At 48.8% G+C, this 21308-nt stretch overlaps 1 protein-coding gene across 1 annotated transcript; it reads right to left on the bottom strand.

Moving 5' to 3' along the window:
* Positions 1-377: 377 nt before the first annotated feature.
* On the bottom strand, positions 378-19173 carry UAP1L1 (UDP-N-acetylglucosamine pyrophosphorylase 1 like 1). Its single transcript, XM_027666951.1, has 9 exons — positions 18776-19173; positions 11558-11762; positions 9760-9935; positions 8087-8259; positions 7074-7267; positions 6162-6302; positions 4432-4617; positions 3639-3705; positions 378-2678 (listed from the first exon to the last, which is right to left on the bottom strand). The coding sequence occupies exons 1-9, from the start codon at positions 19050-19052 to the stop codon at positions 2592-2594; spliced, it is 1506 nt and encodes a 501-aa protein (XP_027522752.1). The 5' UTR covers positions 19053-19173; the 3' UTR covers positions 378-2591.
* Positions 19174-21308: the final 2135 nt, after the last annotated feature.

Here is a 21308-nt window from a genome sequence, read left to right as displayed (position 1 = left end):
GGGAGAGCCTGACTCAGAGCCAGATCACTCAAACTGACTTGAAATAAGACAAACAATCCAAACAATCACCACCCACAACCTTCCGTGAGCAAACTGAGCTGAAAAGCTTGGAAAAAATAACCAGGATTGAAGACAAGAACACAATCTTCTGTTTTCTGATGAAAAATAGATGCCACAGTGTCAAACTCCTTCAGGAATCAGCCTCTGCTCAGTCCCACATCCCCCATAATCTGAAGCATGGACACTGCTGCCTCCAGCCGTACCACTGGTGATACTGTCTGTCCTGCAGCTGTGGTGACAACACCCGCGACATGTAGGGACAAAGACAACAAGGGTATTTTCCTCACAGACGAGAAACACAGACGGACACATAGAAATCACAGTAACATCTTTATTGTAAAAATGCTTAGATGTCCAGAAGTTTCTGAAGTACTACAGGACTTCCCTTTGTTTCGGGTACTTTTTTCATTTTATAATGCATACAAAGACTTTGTTACATACTGAACAGATTTCTTTTTTTAAAAGTTCTCTCAAAATTCTATGTTCCAGTTTAAAATGTGAAGAGTCATAGGGAAAAAAAAAAGCCCAACAGACAAAGCATTCAACATTCTAATACAGCTTTTCCTTGAAAACAACCTGGAAAACCGTATCAGCAGCTCTATGTACACAGGAAGTGAAGCTTCAAAAGAGAAAGTACTTTATGAAGAGCGAAAGAAATCTTTATAGCACAGTGCAGCGTAAAACAAGCGTGTGCCAGAATTGCTGAGCAATACTCACAAAGATACAACACAACTTGTTCTCGGACGTAAAATTTGACTGACAGGAATGGAATGTACCACAGAAACACTGTGCAAAAAGACTACAGAACTGAGTGTCATGACAAATGCTTCATTTATACTAAATGAGAATTACTGGCTGCACATGCCAGCTGAGGTAATCAGAACTGTCATTATCTGGTCTGCATGTGTGAAAGGCTTGTTACTCAAGTTCATGCAGAAACACTTTATAACCAAAACCTCTGATATTAACATTTAGATGCTTTCTTTGGAAAACTTGAGCCTACTTACAAACTGTATTTATTCTCAAAGCCATTTTTATACTTACCCAACATTCTGAATAGAGCTTCACATCAGTAATTGCATAAAGCCATGAAAGTTATTTATGCTTAATGAAGTATCATCAGCAATTCCATAGTAGAAGCTGATGCACTAAATAACATTGCAGATGAAACATCTTCCTAACTACCTTCCCTAGCATCAGGTTTAGTGGAAACGTATAGAGTACTCCTGAAGCAAAGACCAGCCACCATCCTCACCAAGGCTGAAATGACTCAGGTTTGCTCAGCGCAGGTTCTGCAGCAGGTGAACATGAGCTTCCCGGGACAGCGTCCAAAGGCTGAACAGGAACAATCACTGGTGGATCATGGCCATCCTGGGATCCCTTGGCCAGGACTGAGTTCACATGCTACATATGTTCTGACAATTAACATCCTTCGTTAGCTAACACTTATTTTTACATGATGTTTAGTAATATATTTAAAAGGAAGGCATCTAAGGAATTATTTGCTAAGTGAAAGAGTACTGGAAAACCCCCTGGGCAGAAAATGCAGAAGCGAGGCTGGTGTTTTACTGTGTGCCCTGGTGATGCTGAGAGTAAGCCTTTTTTTTTTTTTTGTGGGTAAGCATTAAATTCTACCATCGGGATTTGTTCCTTTTACTACTGAGAGAGCCCCGTCTCAGGATATGGTATACATTAAACAGGAAATTGAAAGGAAAACAAATGTTTGTTTTAGCTAGGAAGAGCAGAGAGTTGTGAAAAAAAATTCTCATCAACTTTTTTTTTTTTTTTAAATTAAAAAAACCCAGGTCACTACAGCTGTCGGAAGCAATCAGTCCAAGCAAGACACCAGCAAGCCCAGATACAAAACTAGTCTGACTGCTTTGGAGTCCAAACCTCAAGCAGTGCTTAGGCACAGCAACATCCTTACATACAGCAGACTCTGTATGATCTGCTTAGAGGATGCAGTTGCTGAATTAGATCTTCTGATCATCACAGGATTAGGGAAAAGATGTATCACCGCAGAGAAAGGCCTCAGTACCCACAGTCCTTCCTAACTTTTCAGGGGGGGGCCTCAAACTGATTGCAGCTGTGCACATAATTTAGAAACAAAACCAAAACAAAAAACCAACCACACCAGCACAAACAAAAAACCTAACAATGCACTGAAGAGATTTAATCTTCTTGGAAGCAAAGCTGATTTATTAGGCCCTGGCTGGCTCTTTTCCATATTCATGTGCCCAGCAAATAAGAAATGTAAGATATGTTTAACACCTGGAAGGTGTTAATCCTCACTCACATCCAAGTGTACAAAACAGACTGAGGTAAGAGGCCCAGCTTTCAAAGTTACCAAACAGAACTGGGAAGCATGAATATGTGTGTAAACACAACTGCTGCAAGGATTTGGCATTAATCAGACACTGCAAAGCGATTTTTTTTTTTATAATGCACTTCATAGCTGACATTTTAGTAATGTCAGTTCTCATAATGGCTCTGAAAAACGGATATCTGATGAGGGGGAAAGGCTTCCCTCTTCAAGAATTTTCAAGCATTTCCACTTTGGTTTCATCAAGTACAAAGGCAGAAGGGAAGTCTTTGTTCTTCATGTACACCTCCAGACCCTGAGAATGTGTGAGAACAGTATTGTTAGGCTGTAAATGCATCAGACTTGTCACCTATTTTTAAGTTTTCAAAGAATGACTGAGAAAGGTCATGGGAAGGACAAACAACAGCAACAGTTTCTCCAGTGATGGAAAGGGTTTTAGCCCCAAGCCTGGGGTTCATGAAGGAGTGGCACCAACGAACCGTAAAACACGATCTCAGAAACTAGCTTCCTGGGGAGGGGCAGGCATGGGAAGGTGTTCTTAGCTAAAATTAGAATAATCCTAGCAAAGGGAAGTCATCTTAAATTGCCTTGTATTCATTTTGTTTTCAGAAGGTATCAAGTGCAACAAGGTTGCTATGTGTACATGTTGAGGAATACACTTGGTGCAGGTCGCTGTTGCAAGTTAATACATTTGGAAACCTAGCAAAAGTGTAAAGTTTCAGGAACACCCTTCCCCACAGTGACGACATAATCCTCCTGCAGTCCACTGTTTCACTCTGTCTGTCCAACACAGGGAAGATCCTCTTCTCACTACTACAGGTTTCTCAGGATCAATTATTTTCAGAGGGACAAACTTGAGAAATTTTTCCCTAAAGCCAATGCACATATCTCACTTCACAGTCAGTACTCACTCCCTGTGGGAGATGGGCACAAATGAGCACAGAACCCACAGATTTTGTAATTTTAATATTCTGCACTTTTCATTCAGAAGATTTCAAAGTGCTTGTGAGACTTAATGAAACTGCAGCCTCGTTGCAAATCTCGTTTTACAGATGGCTAAAACTGAGAGTGAACAAACTGCTGAAGAGTAAACCACAGTGGAACCAGAAATGTGACACAGAGCCAAATTCCCAGTTCCCTTGATCTGACCATTTCTCATCAAGCCCAGTCTAAAGAAGTCACCTGTGTTCAGAAGGAAATCAGATGTATACCTGCACACTCTTAAAAATAGCTCCACAGATATAGTTATTCTCACCTCTCCAAAGTAAGACACTAATGGAGAAATCTCACACACAGCTGGAGGATCTTCAGTTCCTGAAAGACTAGAGAAGAGAACACAGGATTAACTTCCTGCCGTGCTTAAAAAACAGTCCATCTTCTTCAAAAGATTGTCTAGAACAGGATATCCAGAAGGATAAGGCATTTGTTATAGTCACATGCACCAGATACTATTTGAACACAAAGTGTGAAAATAAAAGGGAATTAGCAGGTCCCAAATGTTACTCATCAAAACCAGGGCATCACTCTTATAGAGGTGCTTTTCAAGTAAAATTAACAGCATGAGTTGATGAAGTAATGGCCCCATGAAGTAAAAGCAGCTTCCCACTCCACATGACACAGGAAGTATCTGAATTGGTAATCACTGTAATAGTCAATCCGTAAGCCCACCTGAGAATCCCGCTGGGTCCACATTCAGATAAGCTCGCAGGGCCTACAAATTAAAATTCCTCGGGCTGGCTAAACCCAGAGTGACAGAAAAGGCTGCCCCTGTTTAGTGGTGCTATAGGAGGGGTCAACTCATGACCCCAAGGGCAGGGATCTGCAGAGATAACACCCAGAACCCCCTTGTGCTGACTGCCTGGAGCACCCACAGTCACTAGAGGAGCAGGAGCTGTAATAGACACCAACCTGCACATCAAGAAAGCACCAGCTGAACGAAAATCATTCTGAGCCACCTTGTGACTACACGAAAACCTGGTTTTGGAGAGCCTAGCCTGGCTGAGCAGTCCCATCAGAGAAGCTGCAGAGGAGGTTACTGAGGTTCATACCTGAGTTTCTCTGGTATCCTGCAACCATTTTCATCCACAAATCTGGCCCCAGCCTTGAGAGCCCAGCGGTAATGCTGGGCCAGAAGGGCTTGCCGAGCAGTGGTAGGAGTGTCTTTGTCAGCCGTGTCTGCATTTTTTAGTGGCGAGAACTCTTCTTCTCTCAAAACTTCAAATGCCACAAAATTCCTACAAGCAAAAGGGAGAAAACAATGATCATGAAAACCAGAGCTAGTCATCAGCACTGCTAATGCAACAACAACGTTCATGGGGAAAGGCTCATACATTATTTTAAGGAGCAGTGATGTATGCAGCCTGGGGCAGTCAAGCCAAGGGAAGCCCACCGCCCACCTGAAGAGCCAAGGAGTACCAGGCCTGTAGGATGGAAAAACACGCGAAGCCTTGTCTCTCTGGGAACATAACAGTAACCTCCTGACTCTCTGGAGGCTGCACTCAGGTGAGAAGAAAAGTAACAGTTCTGCAGAGATTCCACAGAAACTCCTCCAGACACTGGGAGGCTCCCAGACAAAATAACTCAGAGCACAGAGGGATGGAGAGCACAAAGCTGCCCAGAGCTCGGACACAGTGCGAGCTGTGCACTCACTGCAGAGCATCCCACCTTGCCCAAAAAATGCCCATTCTGCTTGGGTGTCTGTAGGTCAGGACCAACTAAGGACACCAGTTCCCAGGGAAAAAGCAGTGTGGGAGGCCTCACAGGTGAATGTTAAGTACAGCTGTTTACTGGAAATGGGAATGCAAATTTAAAAAGCCCCACAGCAGTATCTGTGCGTTTCTCCACTTCATGTGTGAAGCAGAGCTGCCAAGCTGTTTTTGAGGTGTTAAAAAAGCATAAGGAATCGCTGCATGCAAATAAGTCCTGACACAGCTCAGAATTCAGCGCTGTTTATATCACTCTGCTTTTTGCCTTTGGTTTGATGATAACTTTACTGAACGCATGTCAGGAAATAGAGACTGGTTCAAACTTTAATCCTAAAGGAAATCCTCTAAAAAAGGAAATACTATCCCCAAACAAAGATAATTCAGTTTGTCTGAGGTCTCTCTTTGCCATTTATTTAAGCCTAAAACAGAATCTTCACTGCTGAATTTAAGACCTTGGAAAATAGGTTTTGTAAGAACACATGCTAAATTTCTACATTATTAAAATCCCAATTCCCTAGGCACAAGTACCCCTGACTGCATATGGCAGAGCACTCCCAGCTATGTTGTAGAGCTTAGCAAGTCAACACTGACAGTTCCCACAGCAACTGTAACTTGGCCCTACCGTGCTTAAGCAAACTGTTTTCCAAGCACAAAGGGTGCACACTGAGCCCTGGCATGACAGCACCCAAAAACGTAACCAGAGCTGCAGTTGCCATGGAAGCCACAATCCTGAAAGACCCAATTTTTGCAAGTCTGAACACTGCAACGTGGGCTTCATGTGCTTTGCACTCGATTTCCTTTTATTTTTCCCAGGCTGGCAGAGGCCAGACCAGCCAACACGTCCTTGGCAAGATGATCAATCTGGGAGCAGGGTTAGTGCATGTTCTGACTGCCCCATGAGCTCCCCTTGGAACTGTGCCGTTACTGTTGGGTTGGAACTGGGCATAGATTCAACAGCCTTCCTAACAAGCCACCCACAAAAACCATGTGCTCCCTCAGACAGCCTGTTACAACCTACAGTCATTCAAACAAACATTGAGAAGGGGAAAAGTAAAACAATGTCTGCCACTAACTTAGAGAACTGGAACACATCAAACACAAACTTCTCCAGCTTTATCCCGTTCGGTTTTAGTGGTTTTACCAGATTTCCCTCCTTGTCAATGTAGGGCACCTTCTTTATGGCTACGTGATGCTTCAGCTGCGGCTCACATTTCCTGCAAAAGCAGAAGAAACAAGTTCATTTACTTCATGCCCACTTAGAAAAAAAAAAGCAATACACTTGTGGGAAGTAGATGTCTTATTACTGCTCTGAGTCATCTCTCAGCTGTTGTGGGTGTTGCTCTCTCCCCAACGATGCAAGTCACATCCAGGAAACACTTCACTGAGCAGAGCAGCCTGGCCAGTGGCTCTCCCTGTACCAGTGGGACATGACAGTCAGACAAGAGGGAGTACTTGGCTTCAAGCTGAAATTGCAGGCAGAGGTTAAAAAAAAAAGGCAAGCCAAAGTATCTGATTGGGATGACAATGGAGCAGAGCAGATCCCTCACCCAGGGATGGATCAGGAGGGTCATACTGCTGCTCACTAAATGCCCATCATCACATCTCCATTCCGCAACACCAAGGTGTTGCGGAGTCCACCCACAACTTCACCCTCTCTCGCAAACTCTGTTGTCCCAAGGGATGGGCATGGATGACATTTCCCATTGGAAATCCTTGGTGTGGGGCTGCATCACTGACCACACTGCAGCCCGTACAGCTGCTCACCCCTGCAGGCCCAGGAAGGGTACCCCTTTTGGGTAGGGCCCGAAGAACATGCTGGGGCTGTCAGAAAGAGGACACAGCTCTTTGAAAACGTTTGGAATAGAGAAAAGTTGAAAGGCACAGGAGGTACTCATAACTGGGTGTTCCTGTTTCCCACTCTGTAATTTCAATCTTAGAGGCATTTCTGGGCAGCACAGCTGTCTAGCAGGTCTGCTGGGACTTACTGGGCCACTATTTCCAGGAAATCAACAGTGAAGAAGTGGTTGCAGATGTTGCCAGCGCTGAACATCAGTCCCCCCTCAGGGCGCTGCTGCTGCGCAGTCTCTGGGCTAATCTCACTGTACTCCACCACCTGGTACACCCCATCCACACAGCACACCACCCCAACGGGCTCCGTGGGGTAGGCCTTCTCCACCACCTGCAGCCACAGGACAAGGGCTATGACAAGGAGGAAGAAAATCTCAGCACTGTTACAACTCCTACAAACGATCCTGCAGGACTGTTGCCTGCTGACCCTCCAGCACCTCAGGAGCAAGGGCAGGGCAGTTCATGGGGCACAGAGCAGTCTGGAGGCACACTTTGCCCAACAACTGAGCATAAACCCCAGTACTCACCCACTTAATTGCACTGTTTCTCAGAAGACAAACCCGTTAAAAGCAATTGGCCTGCTGGGGGGCACTTTTCTTATCAAGGACTGGGACCTGGCATCAAATGAAAGCTGTTTGCAGCTATTAGCCTTCAGCTCCCTGTTTGCATGAACAGCACTAATGACTCGAGTAACATAAACTTCTCCTCAGGCACCTGCTCCTTTAGAATGAAAAAATCCATGCTGGTTTGGCTTTCCCCATCTTCCACAGCAGCGCATTAGAAATGTCTCCATTAGACTTAAAGGTGTGCTTATAAAACACAACCCGGTCCAACACGGCTTCTAGACTGTCCAAGTGCCTTTGTAGAAAGGGCTGAGCATGGAGGGGAAGTTTCCTGTACAGCTACAGTCCCTGCTCTAATTGAAGTTTATTTTCCACAGTAGTACTGTGGGAAGAACAGGACACCCACAGGTAGGGGTTTGGAATGCAATGCTGGCAGCAAACAGCTTTAAATCTGCTCAGAATAAGCCCCTGATGGGCATAGGGCTGAACATCCCAGGTCACGTAAGCTCCCCCCAGCCAGCAGCTTCCAAGCATAATGAGACCCTAACTCCCTGTGGTAAACCAGCCCAGTGTTAGCACTGCTTCACCTTTGCACCGCAGTCTGCCCCTTTGGAAACGCAGAAACCTATGAAGACTGGATCTGCCATTTTCACGAGGATATTGTCCACACAATATACGTGGACATACTGGATTCCACGCTGCTTCATGTCATCCAAGATCTTATTATCCACCAAAGCACGGTATAAGCCACCATTGCCATCTATAATGCAAGAGAAAAGAGAATGCCATGGCTCATTAGTGACTTTGGACTAGGGTTTTTTTGCAGCTAACAGAGCAAAAGCAGAAAGTCCTGAACAGACTTTCTTGAACAGCAGAGCAGGGAATGCTTTCTAGCCAAGAATCAGTGCTACCAGATTTTATTTCCAGCTCTGCAATGCAGCTCAGGTGAGCATGTTCCTCTCCTCACCCTGGCTCATCTCACCTGCAGAGTGGGACCATGGGGACCAGCCTCACTGAGCACCATTATGAGACTCTATGAAGGCTAGTAAGATCCTCACAGGGAGAACACTAAAGGGCAAAACGTTATGCAGAGGGTGGGAAAAGTCTGCTAAATTTCTCCCACAGTGCAGGGCAAAAGTGCATTTAAAACTCATCTTGGAGAAAGGCTAAAATAGATCTTATTCTCTGTTTATCTTCTCCCCACAACTTCCCAATGCTTTTTTAAAGGCTTGAACTGCAGCTGCACAAAAGACACCTGCACATTTGTTCATCACAGATCACCCATTCACAGTTCCTCCTTGGACAGTGCTGTCAGCTCAGGAAAACCACTCTGCAGCTGCAACACTCCATCCCTGCAACACCATCCCAACCAGGCTGCCTTCACCAAGTCTCCTACCGTCTCCAGGTTAAGAGGAGAACTTTACAACGTGAGACCTTGCTCTCATTTTGGAAAGAGTTAATCTTCTTGCTGCTTTTTTACCCATTTCCAGCTATCAGCCTTGAGCAGGAGCCCAGCTCCTGACATCTTCACCCCAGGAGGCAGCACCCCAGGGACCTCACACACCTCTGCTGATGCACCTTTTTCCTAACCTGCAGCCACACCACTCTAATCCTGCCAATACTCCTAGACTGATAAAAAACGTGTTGTAGGCAAAATCTCCAGCAAGAACTAAACAGTGATAGCTACCCTCCTGATTACCAGCCTGAAACATTTAACAGAATCCTCCCACACTAACTGGAAGCATTAACCCTAAGCCCCAAAGTGTTGAAAGAATCTTAGATGATGCAGGACATATACTGCTTCAAGCCTGCTTGCACAATCTGGCCTGCGTGCCGGACGGCAGGGACCTGTGTTCTCCAGCAGCAGATATCAGAAAGCTGCAAAGAGGAAAACAAGGAAGGAGGTTGTTATCCAGAGTGTGAGAAACCAGAAGATGGGGGGGCCTGGAAATGTGCCTTGGCTAGTAGAGCCAATAAAGTTATAGATATAGTGTGTGAAAGTAAATGTAACCAATAGAAAGTTAGAATAGAGCGTGTGAACCCTGTAGGACCCTTGATAATGTGTGTATTTTTGGAATAAAGGTAGAGCATTGACTATGAGGATGTGTCTCTATGAGGATGTGTCTCTGACTCTCGAGCTGGTTTTTGCATCTTCTCGTTTTACCAAAGCCTGCTCCTTGTGCCCCGGCTGGCTGATGGCCAGTAGCAACTATCAACGCACATGACAGTACTGCAGCATTCAAGAGCAAACAACGGGTACCTGGAGCCATAGCAATTTTCCCCTTCTCCTCCAAGATGGCCTTCCCATCAAAGGTGACAGCAGGCAGCATTCTCTGTTCAAACATGATCACGTTGGATCTATCCAAGTTGAAGTAGTTGTGTTGTACAAAAAACTCTTCTGTTGGCCCCAGTGTGAACTCACTTGTCATGATGTACCTAGGCAGGAATGGGAGCTGGGCAATGAGCAAGAACAGCACAAGCAAAAGACAAAACAACAAATGGAACACAAAAAGGAGGAACCCCATGAGTGTGAAATGAGACACTGCAGCATCCTGTGGTGAGCAGCTGTGCAGAAGAGCTCTCCTTCCTACATCCCGAAGGAAGGCTGTACTGGGTCCTGTGCGTGATCCTACCCACAGGCTTAGCTCCAGCCAGGACAGAAGAGCCTCACCCTAAATGTGAGCAACATCTGGATATCTGGATGAGCTGGAAAACAAAGCAAAGGGCAGACGACAGCCTCGTTCACCCTAGATTCAAAGTGATGTTAGGTGCCTAAAACACTGACCAGTTGAGTCTGCCAGCACCTCTTCAGTGCCAAAGCAAACAGCAGCACTTCCATATGTTGGCTACATGGTTTGTTTTTCTCTTAAGTTTTTCTATTTCCTTCTCTCCTTTCAGATCCTGTCTCTCCCTCCACTATCCTCCTTCACCGGTGGCTAAAAGCCATCTTCATCGTCTACCTGTCAAGCTCTTTAACAACCATTGGCATAGGAATACAGGGTCTTCTGCCAGCATGACAGGGGAATCAATCCCTCATACAGGAGAGCCTGGACCTCACGGCCCCCCCCAGTTTACATCTCTGCAGCACAGCACAGCCTGGGCTCAGGGGTACTGCAGCAGTGAACTGCCTCAACTGCCTCCTCAGCCCTGGAAAAGGAACTGGAAACATTATCGGTAGATGTACCATCTTGCAAATAATGCATCCTGGCTTCCAGCAGCACCAGGGATGGTGCATTTGCAATTCAGGTCCTGCATGCAAGGCTTCAGGAAGAAGCACAGTATGGACTCACCTTCCATGAAGAAACAATATATGAATCAACTTCGATCTCCAATTGGTAAAACAGTGTGGTACCCTGAAGCCCTCCTACTCTGCCCAAACCCTGCCTCAGACCAGACACCGATTCCATAAGGCTCTCTCTTCACAGTCTTAATAGTCTAACAAAGAACACTTAGCAGAAAACATTCCCAGAAACATCCTAGTGCCTTCCTCTCACCCACCACATCCCACAGGGAATTCACATTTTGCACTCTGCCCAGAGCTAGTCTCTTTTGAAAGCCAGGAGCAGCCAGCAGAATTAGCAACTGTGAACAGTGACAGCAGGAGGCGGCCTGAACGCAAAGCAAGAGGTTTTTTGCTGTGGCAGAGATTATGGGCAGAGAGGCTTGGAAAGTGAGGTCTAGGTCCTCCATGAAGGAATCTGAGAAAGCAGAAATGGATGAAATTTCTTGTGAAGCATTCAAAACAGTCACTGAAAAGTGCTGTTTATAGTGTTGCCGGGGCCTGTGCTCGGAAAGCCAGCAAGGTACAGCAGTCAGGGTCATGGTCAGTGATGCAAGGGCAGCATGTGATCCCTCAGGTCTGCAGACACAGACCTGCCACCTCCCATCCCTGTGCACCTTCCTCCAGCCACTGGCATTGCAAATCCTGTCGACAAAATCCCCTCCCCTCCCCTGGCCTGTCTCTGTGCAGCACCCAGCTCAGTGCTTCTAGAAGACAACAGAGGCAAGACTGGAACGCAGAGAGCCCTGCCCAGGAAGTCTGGCTCTGGGTCACCTACCAGGGAATGGCACACTTGCAGCGATGTCTCTGGCCAGCGAGCTGCTCCACTTTGCGGATTCTTTCTGCCTGGATCTGATACAAGTTCTTGCCACTGGGCAACCCCACGTTGTACATGCCCTTGGGATAGCTCACTCCCAGGCGGGTTCCTTGCCCTCCAGCCAGGAGCAGCACTGCCACCTTGTTCTGCGAGATCTGATACAAGCCTGAACAGAAGAAAGAAGCCCAAGGGAATGTAAGAACCTCCAAAGCAACCAACACCCCATGCTCTTCTCCTGAGCCTTTGTGCAGAGCTCAGGCAACAGCTAGAAGCTGCCAGTTCAATGTTGTCAGCTCAGAGAGAAATATGACACTACACACACAGGAGAAAATACATTTCATCTCCTGGATGCAGCAGTTTCCTCAGCTGAAGCAGCAGATGTTGCAACAACAGGCAACAGCCGTGAGCTGCAGCTTAGGAGATTCAAACTGTACATTAGGATACAAAGTCTTTACTAGGGAGGTGGTGCAGCACTGGAAAAGATATCCAGAGGGGTGGGGGCTGTTCCTTCAAGTTTTCAAGGCTTACTTTGGCAAAGCTGTAGCTGGCCTGGCATAGGGTCCTGTTCCAGATGGGGGTTGGGCTAGAGACCTCCAGAGGTCCCTCATCACCAACATTTCTACATCCCAAAGAAGCCAAGTCTCATCATCTTCAGTAAAGCATGGGCATTTCTGGAATCTACCTTAATCTACTATCTGTACCTGTGCTCCAGCTTAAATAGAAGCTGAACATGGCTGCAGTCAGGACTAATAACACAGCCAAGCCTGCAGGAGCCGCAACTCCCATAATCTAATTAAAACCAGTATCTTTGCTTGTCAGTCCAGAACCTGGGGAAGAAGCAGAGCACATAAGTAACATTCAGGTCACTCTTAGACTTTGTTCCCTGCCTTCTCCCAAGCCGGTATCACAGTAATGACTGACATCTGTGAGAAACATTTTTCCTTAGGGAACACTTTGCGTTCCTCTGGGAATGCAAGGAGCGCTAGGCCTGCCCAGGTTAGAAGCCACAGCTCTGCTGCAGTAGCTATCAGGGCCTTCTGCAACTGCACACCGCTGAGCTGCCACTGCTCCTGCAGCCCAGGATAGCCCATGCTTCACCCCTGCATCCAGCAAACACCTTCACATTAACCACAGCTGGGGCCAAAACATTCTTGATTTAGACTGAAAGACACAGGGATGAAAGAGATTGAATTAGAAGAAAAACAGGATTGGTTTTAAGCTAATCTTTAAGTAACTGGCTGTTTAAATGAGCAATAGAAGAAAAATACCAATTGCTGCTGTAACAGCATGGCTTGGTTTTAATTCTGTTCAGAAATGCAGCTTTCGGCAATAAAACCAAACTTGAGTTGTCCATGACATTGCGGTAACACTATTCCCACTTCCCACCCATGCTTACAAGTTTCAGTCCCACCACAGCAGTAACACAATGTTTCTGCCTAAACACACCCTTTCCCAAAAGGCTGGTGATGCCCAAGCACACTGAAGGGACCTGGTTCCACAGCCCGGCCATGGCTCTGCTGCAGAGCAGCCTCTGGCATCACAGGGCCACAGGATTGAGGGTTGGAAGGCACCTCTGGAGATCTGCATTCCACCCTCCCCCTCCAAGTGGTATTAGGACAGCTCTCTAGGGGGAAACCTGTGCTGATGGTGGAAGTCTTGGGATTTCAGTTTCAGGAGGTCCTTGGATAGCAGGGCAAGCTTGAACATGTTTAAACTTATAATGTAAGAGACACAGAGGATCTGGGTAAGCTGCATGGCAATGCAAATAAACCAACCAGCATTTCATGCAACAAACCACAAGCAATTAATGGCTCCTTTGTGCCTCCACTGAACTGCCCATGCAAGAGACCCAAAGCACAGAGCAGAGGGTCTGGGGTATTAGTGACACCACCAAGTACTTGCTCCAGTTCCAGCACATGGTTTTCCTGCATGTTCAGCAGGCTGTTTGCCAGTGCAGGGCACCATCGTGGGGGAAGGGAAGGAGCCAAGTGGAGGGACATGGGAGCATGGCTCCAAGCTTCCCCATGCCCTCGCTTGGGCAGTGGATGTATCCCAGCGGGACCCAGTGCAGAGAGAACTTATGGAGGGGAAAAAAATAATTTAAAAAAAAAATCTAAAAAAGTTGCCCTGTGGGACACTTCCAAACGGTTTTGCCCCATCCCTGGAAGTGTTCGAGGCCAGGTTGAACAGGGCCCTGAGAAACCTGATCTAGGGGGTGGCATCCATGCTCACAGCAGGACAGTTAGAACAAGATGATCTTTAAGGTGCCTTCCAACCCAAACCATTCTGTGATTCTATGAGACGGGCAATTAAAACATTTTTAATTTATTTAATTATTAAAAATAATCTAGAGCTGAAATTGCTTGAGCTTAAATATTTCACATTGATTTAAACCAAAGCTGATTGGGGTCTGAACTCAGCATTTTCTGGTTTCCGTTGCTGCAGCACAGGGAGCTACTTTGGGGTGCAATTGAGATTCACCCAACACTAGAGTAAGTCAGGCTCTCCATCTCTTCCCAGCGCTGCCAGGCTCACACCAACAAGCACACTCGGGTTCTGATACAATGGACCACATCCCATGGATCTCAAATTAGAGGTTTCTGCAGAGCAAAGACCACGACCAAGGGCATGACTCATGTGACACCCTAGAGTGAACACTGTATTGGGAGTTGGTAAGGTCCCCACTTAGTCCTGCAGCATCAAGTGGCCGCGATGCTCAGCCATGGCTTGTGGGTGCCACAGCTGGCGTCACCTCGCTGAAATGTGGATGTCCCAGGGGAGATGGCAGTTCTCAGTTTTCCATACAGTGACAAGAGGATGGGATCTGCCCAAGGGGGATTTGACATCTCACACCCATCTCCCAGAGGGGCCTCTCACTGTGGGGACTAAAACCTCAACCTCAGCAGGATGAACCCAAGCCCAAAGCAATATTACTGACAACTTCAACAGTGTCGCTCTGTTTCTCTTGCCACAATCCATCAGGCTGACTGGGCCATACTCCAGGAAAGACCTGACCGTGGCACACAACCCAGCAAGGGGACTCCTTCCCAGTATTTATGGTGCAACCCTACAACCCAGAGAGTTTTTCGAAGTTGTCCTCTCAGGTCACCATGAAAACAAATATCCCCAAAAATTTGAGTAAGCAGGTCTGCTGTGACTTCCCAAATGTAAAACCACCAATATTCACAACTAAAGTTCATAAGAACTGACTTATCTTACTGCATAGTCCTGGAGTAAATGGAAAGATATATCCACTTAAAAAAAAACCCCACCTTATTTTCTGCAGCATTTGAAATACAGTTAACCAAACAGAAAAGGGAAGATGTGTTGGCTGCTGAGATACTCACCAATGCTGCAGTCAGTCCTATTCTGCACAGAAAGTAAAGAACAAAAATAGATTTTGCAGGAGGAACACACTTGTCTTGCAAGAGCAGACAGAATTCTCTTGCTGAACAGGCACATCAGCCCCATTACAAGAGCAGTCAGCAAGAGAAGAAAACTCAAACTTTTCAATTCTGCAAAGCAGTCAGATAACCAGAATGGTTCATCAAACCCTCTGATGAAATGGGGCTACACCATAGCCCATGGCCAAGGCTTAGATTTCATTAATAAAACACTACAGAATGTAAAAGTGTCTGTGCTTGATTTATACCATCATCTCTAGGGCTGCCTGGAAAACATGGTTGCTAAATGTTGGTGTTTAAGATCTGAAAGCAAATCTGACCAGGCTGTTTTATCATCTCAGAGACAATAACAGTGGTATTATTTTTTTAACTATTAAAAAATATCTCAGGTGTTCCTGAGACAAGTTTTGAGTTGTCTGGTTCTTTTAACCATCACTTTTTATCACAGAAAAAGGGGGAGGGGGAAGGAGGAGACATCGCTTCAGCTGTTCATCTTTGGGGGACACAATGCAGGTGGGAGCTGCTGGGAGCTCAGACACACATGGCCAGAGCACAGAGTACTCAGCTCAGGGGTGGCCACAACCCCGCAGCCACGGGCTGTACCAGCCATGCAGTCTCGGGGATGCTGTGCAGCAGGTCAGGATGTTTCATCTGCTCCCATTCTGCTCAACACCACGAGCAGCTCACTGCAAACGAGGGCCTTTCAGAGCTGCATCCTCTCAGTGACCCATGATCCCACAAAGCCTGTGCCCATGACACCAGCTCCACTGGGAAATGCCATGCAGGGGCACAGGGATGCTGCTGGGGACAAGGCTACGTCTGTGGGGACATGCAGCAACACCCAGACTCAGCACCATAAAGTCTTGCTCCTGATTGCCATCCTCCAGGAAATTAAACAGAGGGCTGGTAGCCTCTCCAGATTAAACTGGATCATAAAAAAAAACCAAAGGGAAAACAGAAGCTATGCATGTACCCCTTCTGGTGGAAATTCAGGCTGCCTGCAGGGCTGAGGTGGCCTGGGGCCATCAGACTTCATGGGCAGGTGACTTGGGCACAGTGGCAGGATCCCAAACACACCAGCACTCCTGCAAGCAGTGCTGGCAATCAGTGAGGTCAGCCCACAGAGGTGGCCTGGCCTTCTCTTCCTTTCTGTGCTGCGGCCAGTGGCACGAGGCACACATACTAGATCCTCACTTGTCTGGCAGGGTGGAAGTCAAATGACCCAGTTTGGTAAAACTGTTAATTTAACTGCACAGCCCTGACTCAGCCCTATCTGCCTCTACGGCTCAGGGAGTTCCTTCCTCCTCACCATGACACCCTCAAACAGCCCTGCTGAGATGGACTTGAGAGTGTGGATGGATGAGAAGCTTAACATATCCCAGCCACATGCACTGGCATCTCAGAAACCCCCCCCTGTCTTGGGCTCATCCGACAGTGCGGGGAGCAAGTAAGGAGGTGATTCTGCCCCTCTGTCCTGCTCAGGTGAGACCCCACGTGCAGTGCTGCCTCCAACTCTGGGGGCACCAAGACAAGGAAGAATGGAGCTGATGGAACAAGTCCAGAGGAAGCCACAGAGATGTTCGGAGGGCTGGAGCCCCTCTGCTCTGGAGCCAGGCTGGGAGAGCTGGGGGTGTTCAGCCTGGAGAAGAGAAGGCTCCAGGGATACCTGAGAGCCCCTTCTGGTGCCTAAAGGGGCTCCAGGAGAGCTGGAGAGGGACTGGGGACAAGGGATTGGAGGGACAGGACAAGGGGGAATGGCTTCACACTGCCAGAGGGCAGGGTTAAATTAGATATTACAAAGAAATTCTTCCCTGTGAGGGTGGTGAGGCCCTGGCACAGGTTGCCCAGAGAAGCTGTGGCTGCCCCACCCCTGGAAGTGTCCAAGGCCAGGTTGGACGGGCCTTGGAGCAACCTGGGCTAGTGGAAGGTGTCCCTGCCCACAGGAGGGGGTTTGAATGATATGAGCTTTAAAGTCCATCCCAACTCAAACCATTCTGTGATTCACTGTATCAGCTGATCTTCCCTCCATCATCACTTGGCCCTGAACGTAGAGTTTGACATGACAGAAAACCTCCTCTACCCTGTGACCACGATGCTTCTATTTCTGTTTCTGATTGGAAATTTTGACTTCCCTGCCCACACGTCCCCACCTCTTTGCTGGCAAGGTTGGGTCAAGGCTGTGCAGCCACCTGCCAAAATTTTGACAAGTATCTCTGCAACCACAGCTGTTTTTTTCCTGGCTATACTTTTATTATGATTTTTTTTAACAGTGGTGTTATATTTTATAAAGAAAGATGCAAGACACATATGACTCTTTGTAAATAACTAAAATAAAGTGTGCACTTAGAAAAAAGCAGAGGATATCCATGTAAGACCTGAGTGCTGTGGGGGAAGCACATTCTCCCACATCCAGCCATGGTCTCCCCCATCACCCCCAGTTTTCACACACCCACACGGTGACTAAGGAAAGCCATCTGCATCTACCAGGTTCCAAAACCCATGGCTAATGGGCTTTCCTGGGCTTCTTTCACACTATCCATCCACTCCGCTTCCAGATCCCATCACCCTCCTGCCACACATGGCTCTGTGTGGATCAGGATCAGCACCAACCTAAGACTGGTCTCTGCACCTGTCAGTGTGCTAGGAGCTCACCCCAAGGCAGCAACTCAGCTCAGCAGCAATGAAACCCCTCCCTACTCCCACCCTCCCCAGGGGCTTACAGAATCATAGAATGGTTTGGGTTGGAATGGACTTTAAAGCTCATATCATTCAAACCCCCTCCTGTGGGCAGGGACACCTTCCACTAGCCCAGGTTGCTCCAAGGCCCGTCCAACCTGGCCTTGGACACTTCCAGGGGTGGGGCAGCCACAGCTTCTCTGGGCAACCTGTGCCAGGGCCTCACCACCCTCACAGGGAAGAATTTCTTTGTAATATCTAATTTAACCCTGCCCTCTGGCAGTGTGAAGCCATTCCCCCTTGTCCTGTCCCTCCAATCCCTTGTCCCCAGTCCCTCTCCAGCTCTCCTGGAGCCCCTTTAAGTACTTTAATACTACATATTTTTCATGACAGATACTGAAAATCATGTCAACAAAATACCCCTACGCCCTCTAAACCATATCATGAAGTACCATGTCCATTTGTTTTTTGAACACTTCCAGAGATAGTGACTCCATAAGTGCCCTGGGCAGCCTGTGCCAATGCCTGACCTCCCTTTCTGTGAAGAAATTTTCCCCAATATTCAACCTGAACCTCCCCTGGAACAACTTGAGGCTATTCCCTCTTGTCCCATTGTTTCTTAGCTGGGAGGAGAGACAGACCCCCCACCTGCCTACAAGTGCCTTTCGGGGAGCTGTAGAGAGCTTCACCTGCCCCTGCAAGGCATGGCCTTAGCACTTGACTCGGCCCCCTGCATTTCACAGCGCAAAGTGAAAACTCGGTGTCTCACCCAAGGTGCCCCCGGCCGAGGGGCACGGGCTGCCGGTGCTCAAGGCCGGGGTGCAGCCGTGACCCCAGCTCTCCGCCTCCCTGCCCGACTCGCCGTCTCTGTGGCTCCCACCTGCCGCCCCCGCCGGACACCGATCTCCCGCAACACGGGGTGGCGCGGGGCGGACTGCCCGGAGTCCCGCGGTGCCACCGCAGAAGGCGGCTCCTGCCCCGGGACGCCGTCGGGCACCGTCACGGCTGGGCCTCGGCGGGACGCGGCAGCCCCCGAAGGGGTGCTTCGGACACCGCCAGCCCTGGGACGGAGGGACAGGCGGCCCCGCGCCTCGCTCACCTTCCGCCTCCCAGCGTTGCAGCGCGGCGGGGCCGCTGCGGCGAGCGCTGCCCAGAAGCTCGGCGGGGAGCGGCTCCATCCGGCCGTCCAGGCGCTCGGGCGGGCTGCGCTGGCGGGCCCCGGCCGCCGCCGCCAGCCGGCAGTGCTCGCCCAGCCCCGGCGGCAGCGCCGCCAGCAGCGCTCTGCGCTGCTCGGGGCCCAGCTCGGCCCAGAACCGCAGCAGGTGGCCCTGCCCGCATCGCTCCAACCGCGCCCGCACCTCCTCGGGCGGATCCATGGCGTAGGGAGGCCCCTCTGACCGGCTCGGGACCCAGCGGGAGCAGGCGGGCCGGTACCGGGACAGGGCGGCACCGGGCGGGGCCAGAGGTGCCGTCCAGCCCCCCGGAGCCCCCTCCCCGCCGCTCCCGGGAGCGGGGCTGGTCGCAGCCGCAGCTAGTCACGCAGAGCGGGGCTGCAGGGCGATCCCCACCCGTTCTCGGAGCCGCCGGGAGCTTCCTGAGCTCGGCCCTCGCGGCGTCCGCAGGATTTGACGCCCCCGGCCCCGCGAGTTCCGGCTAACGCAGCACTTCCCCCACGGCCGAATCCTTGCACCCCAGCGGCTGTGATTCTGCGGTTGCCGTGAGATGTGTCTGCCGGGACCCCCAGCCGCTGGTGCTGGGACCTCGGTGCCAGAGGGGGTCTCACGCCCCGTCTTACACCCGCACTTGGAAACTCGTCGTGAAATCTCAGAGTTCCCTCAACGCAGAAGGAGCTGGGTGGGCCCAGCTGTACCCCAGCCATGGTGCAGGGTCAGATGCCCAGCTCAAATCCAGCTCCTCATTGTTGAAATAAAGTACCAATGAGATGGATAAAAGTTAAAAATGCACTGAATCACCAAAGTATAGTACAGGACAAATAAAAGAATTTATGAAAGATGAGTGAAAAACCAAACCAGCAGGAACCAAGAGCTGTGACCCAAAAACTGAAGAGCAGGAGGACACTAAATCAAACTAAAAAGCCAAAGAACAACTTTGTATGAACTGAGTGCTCATTAGCATAGTAAAATCTTTGCCCGTAGACTGTGATTGCCCCTTACTCACAGAAGCCCCTTCCCCATAGATCATGAGTAGTAAAACAAGTGTGGAAGGTATCTTTAGACGGAAACGAGAGACTGCAAAGACAATTATTAGAGCTTTAGGTCATTACCTGTAGGGAAATCCTGATTTCTGTTGATTCGAAAAAAAATAGGCACCTGGCATGCTGAAAGTCTGCTAGCTTTGTGGATTCACCACCCAGCACCCATCTCTGTGTAGGTATGAAATAAAATCAATTATCTTGACTCTATGTGCGGATCAGCTTCTTGCACATAGAGTGGAAGAACCCACTTTTGGGACAACAGAGAGAGCACTGGCAGCCTGGCAGCAATGAAGTAACCAGACACAACAACCCAAAGCCCAGGGTTGGGCCAGCCACAGCATCAGAAGGCACAGGGTGAGGGAGTCCCCTCTGCAGCTCATGCTGGGGTCACAGGCTGCTGAGAGGGAGGACGGTGCAGTGTGCTACACTCCTGCCCTCAAGCCCCACCCTGTGTATACAGTCCACTCCTGCTGCTGGGCAGCCTGGCACTAACCCCTTGTCTCAGCCAGCAGCCACCGGCCTGTCTCTGTGGCATCCTGCACACGATCAGAGCCCAGCTGGGCAGAAGGAGATGAGAAGACAGACAGACAGGAGCTCAGACACAGCCACCTCCCTGCATGTAAATGGAGTCAGGAGAGCTGGACTCCACCTGGATGTGACCATCAAGTCAGAAAGAATCTCTGAGAGCTGTCAAAGATTTTGTTTCATGCTCTATTTCCTGTTTAATGTAACTTGGGGTTTTGAAACCTCCTCGCTCTGCTCCCCTTTACACAAAATCTCTCCCTGCCATAGTTGTATTCCTTGCCTGCCCATTGTGTGGATGGGTGCAGGTCCTTCCACACACCTGGTGCCTGTATAATCACCAACCCTTCTTCATCAGAAAAGGCTCTGTCAGATACAACTTGTAAATCAAGCTCTGCCATTTCCTGCAGAACTTGCTTCAGTGCCTCAAAGGAATCCCATCTCAGAGCCGTGGGATCTCATACCCGTGGGATCCTAGAAGAACTACAGAAAATCTTGCTGCTGCTGGCGAATGTGCTCCCACCCTTCAAATCCAGCCATCCACCAGAACAGGTTTCTCCGGCTGCAGAGCGCCCCCTGGACCGGTTCCATAACCCATGGCAGTGTGTGTGTAGATATTTTCTTCTGCAAAGCAATAAAAATGATGACAGGTTGGATCAGTTACACCAGGCAGGACAACTTGAGTGAGCAGGAGGGAGGGATGCTTGGGCCAAACAAAGCACAAACATGCAGGTAGAACAGGAAATTCAGCATGGAAAAAAGCTCCAGCACCCTGACAGCAGAGAGAGCACACAGCACTCTGTCAGGGTGAGGTACCCCCGCAGGAGGCAGGCAGAGCTTCTTGTGTTTAGGGCCTTGCTCCAGGCTTCAGCATGTAAGTTCTCTCTAGTGCATT

Source organism: Corapipo altera, unplaced genomic scaffold (assembly GCF_003945725.1).
Source record: "Corapipo altera isolate COAL_440 unplaced genomic scaffold, ASM394572v1 93, whole genome shotgun sequence".
Classification (NCBI taxonomy): domain Eukaryota; kingdom Metazoa; phylum Chordata; class Aves; order Passeriformes; family Pipridae; genus Corapipo; species Corapipo altera.
This window is presented reverse-complemented; position numbering and strand designations above follow the sequence as displayed.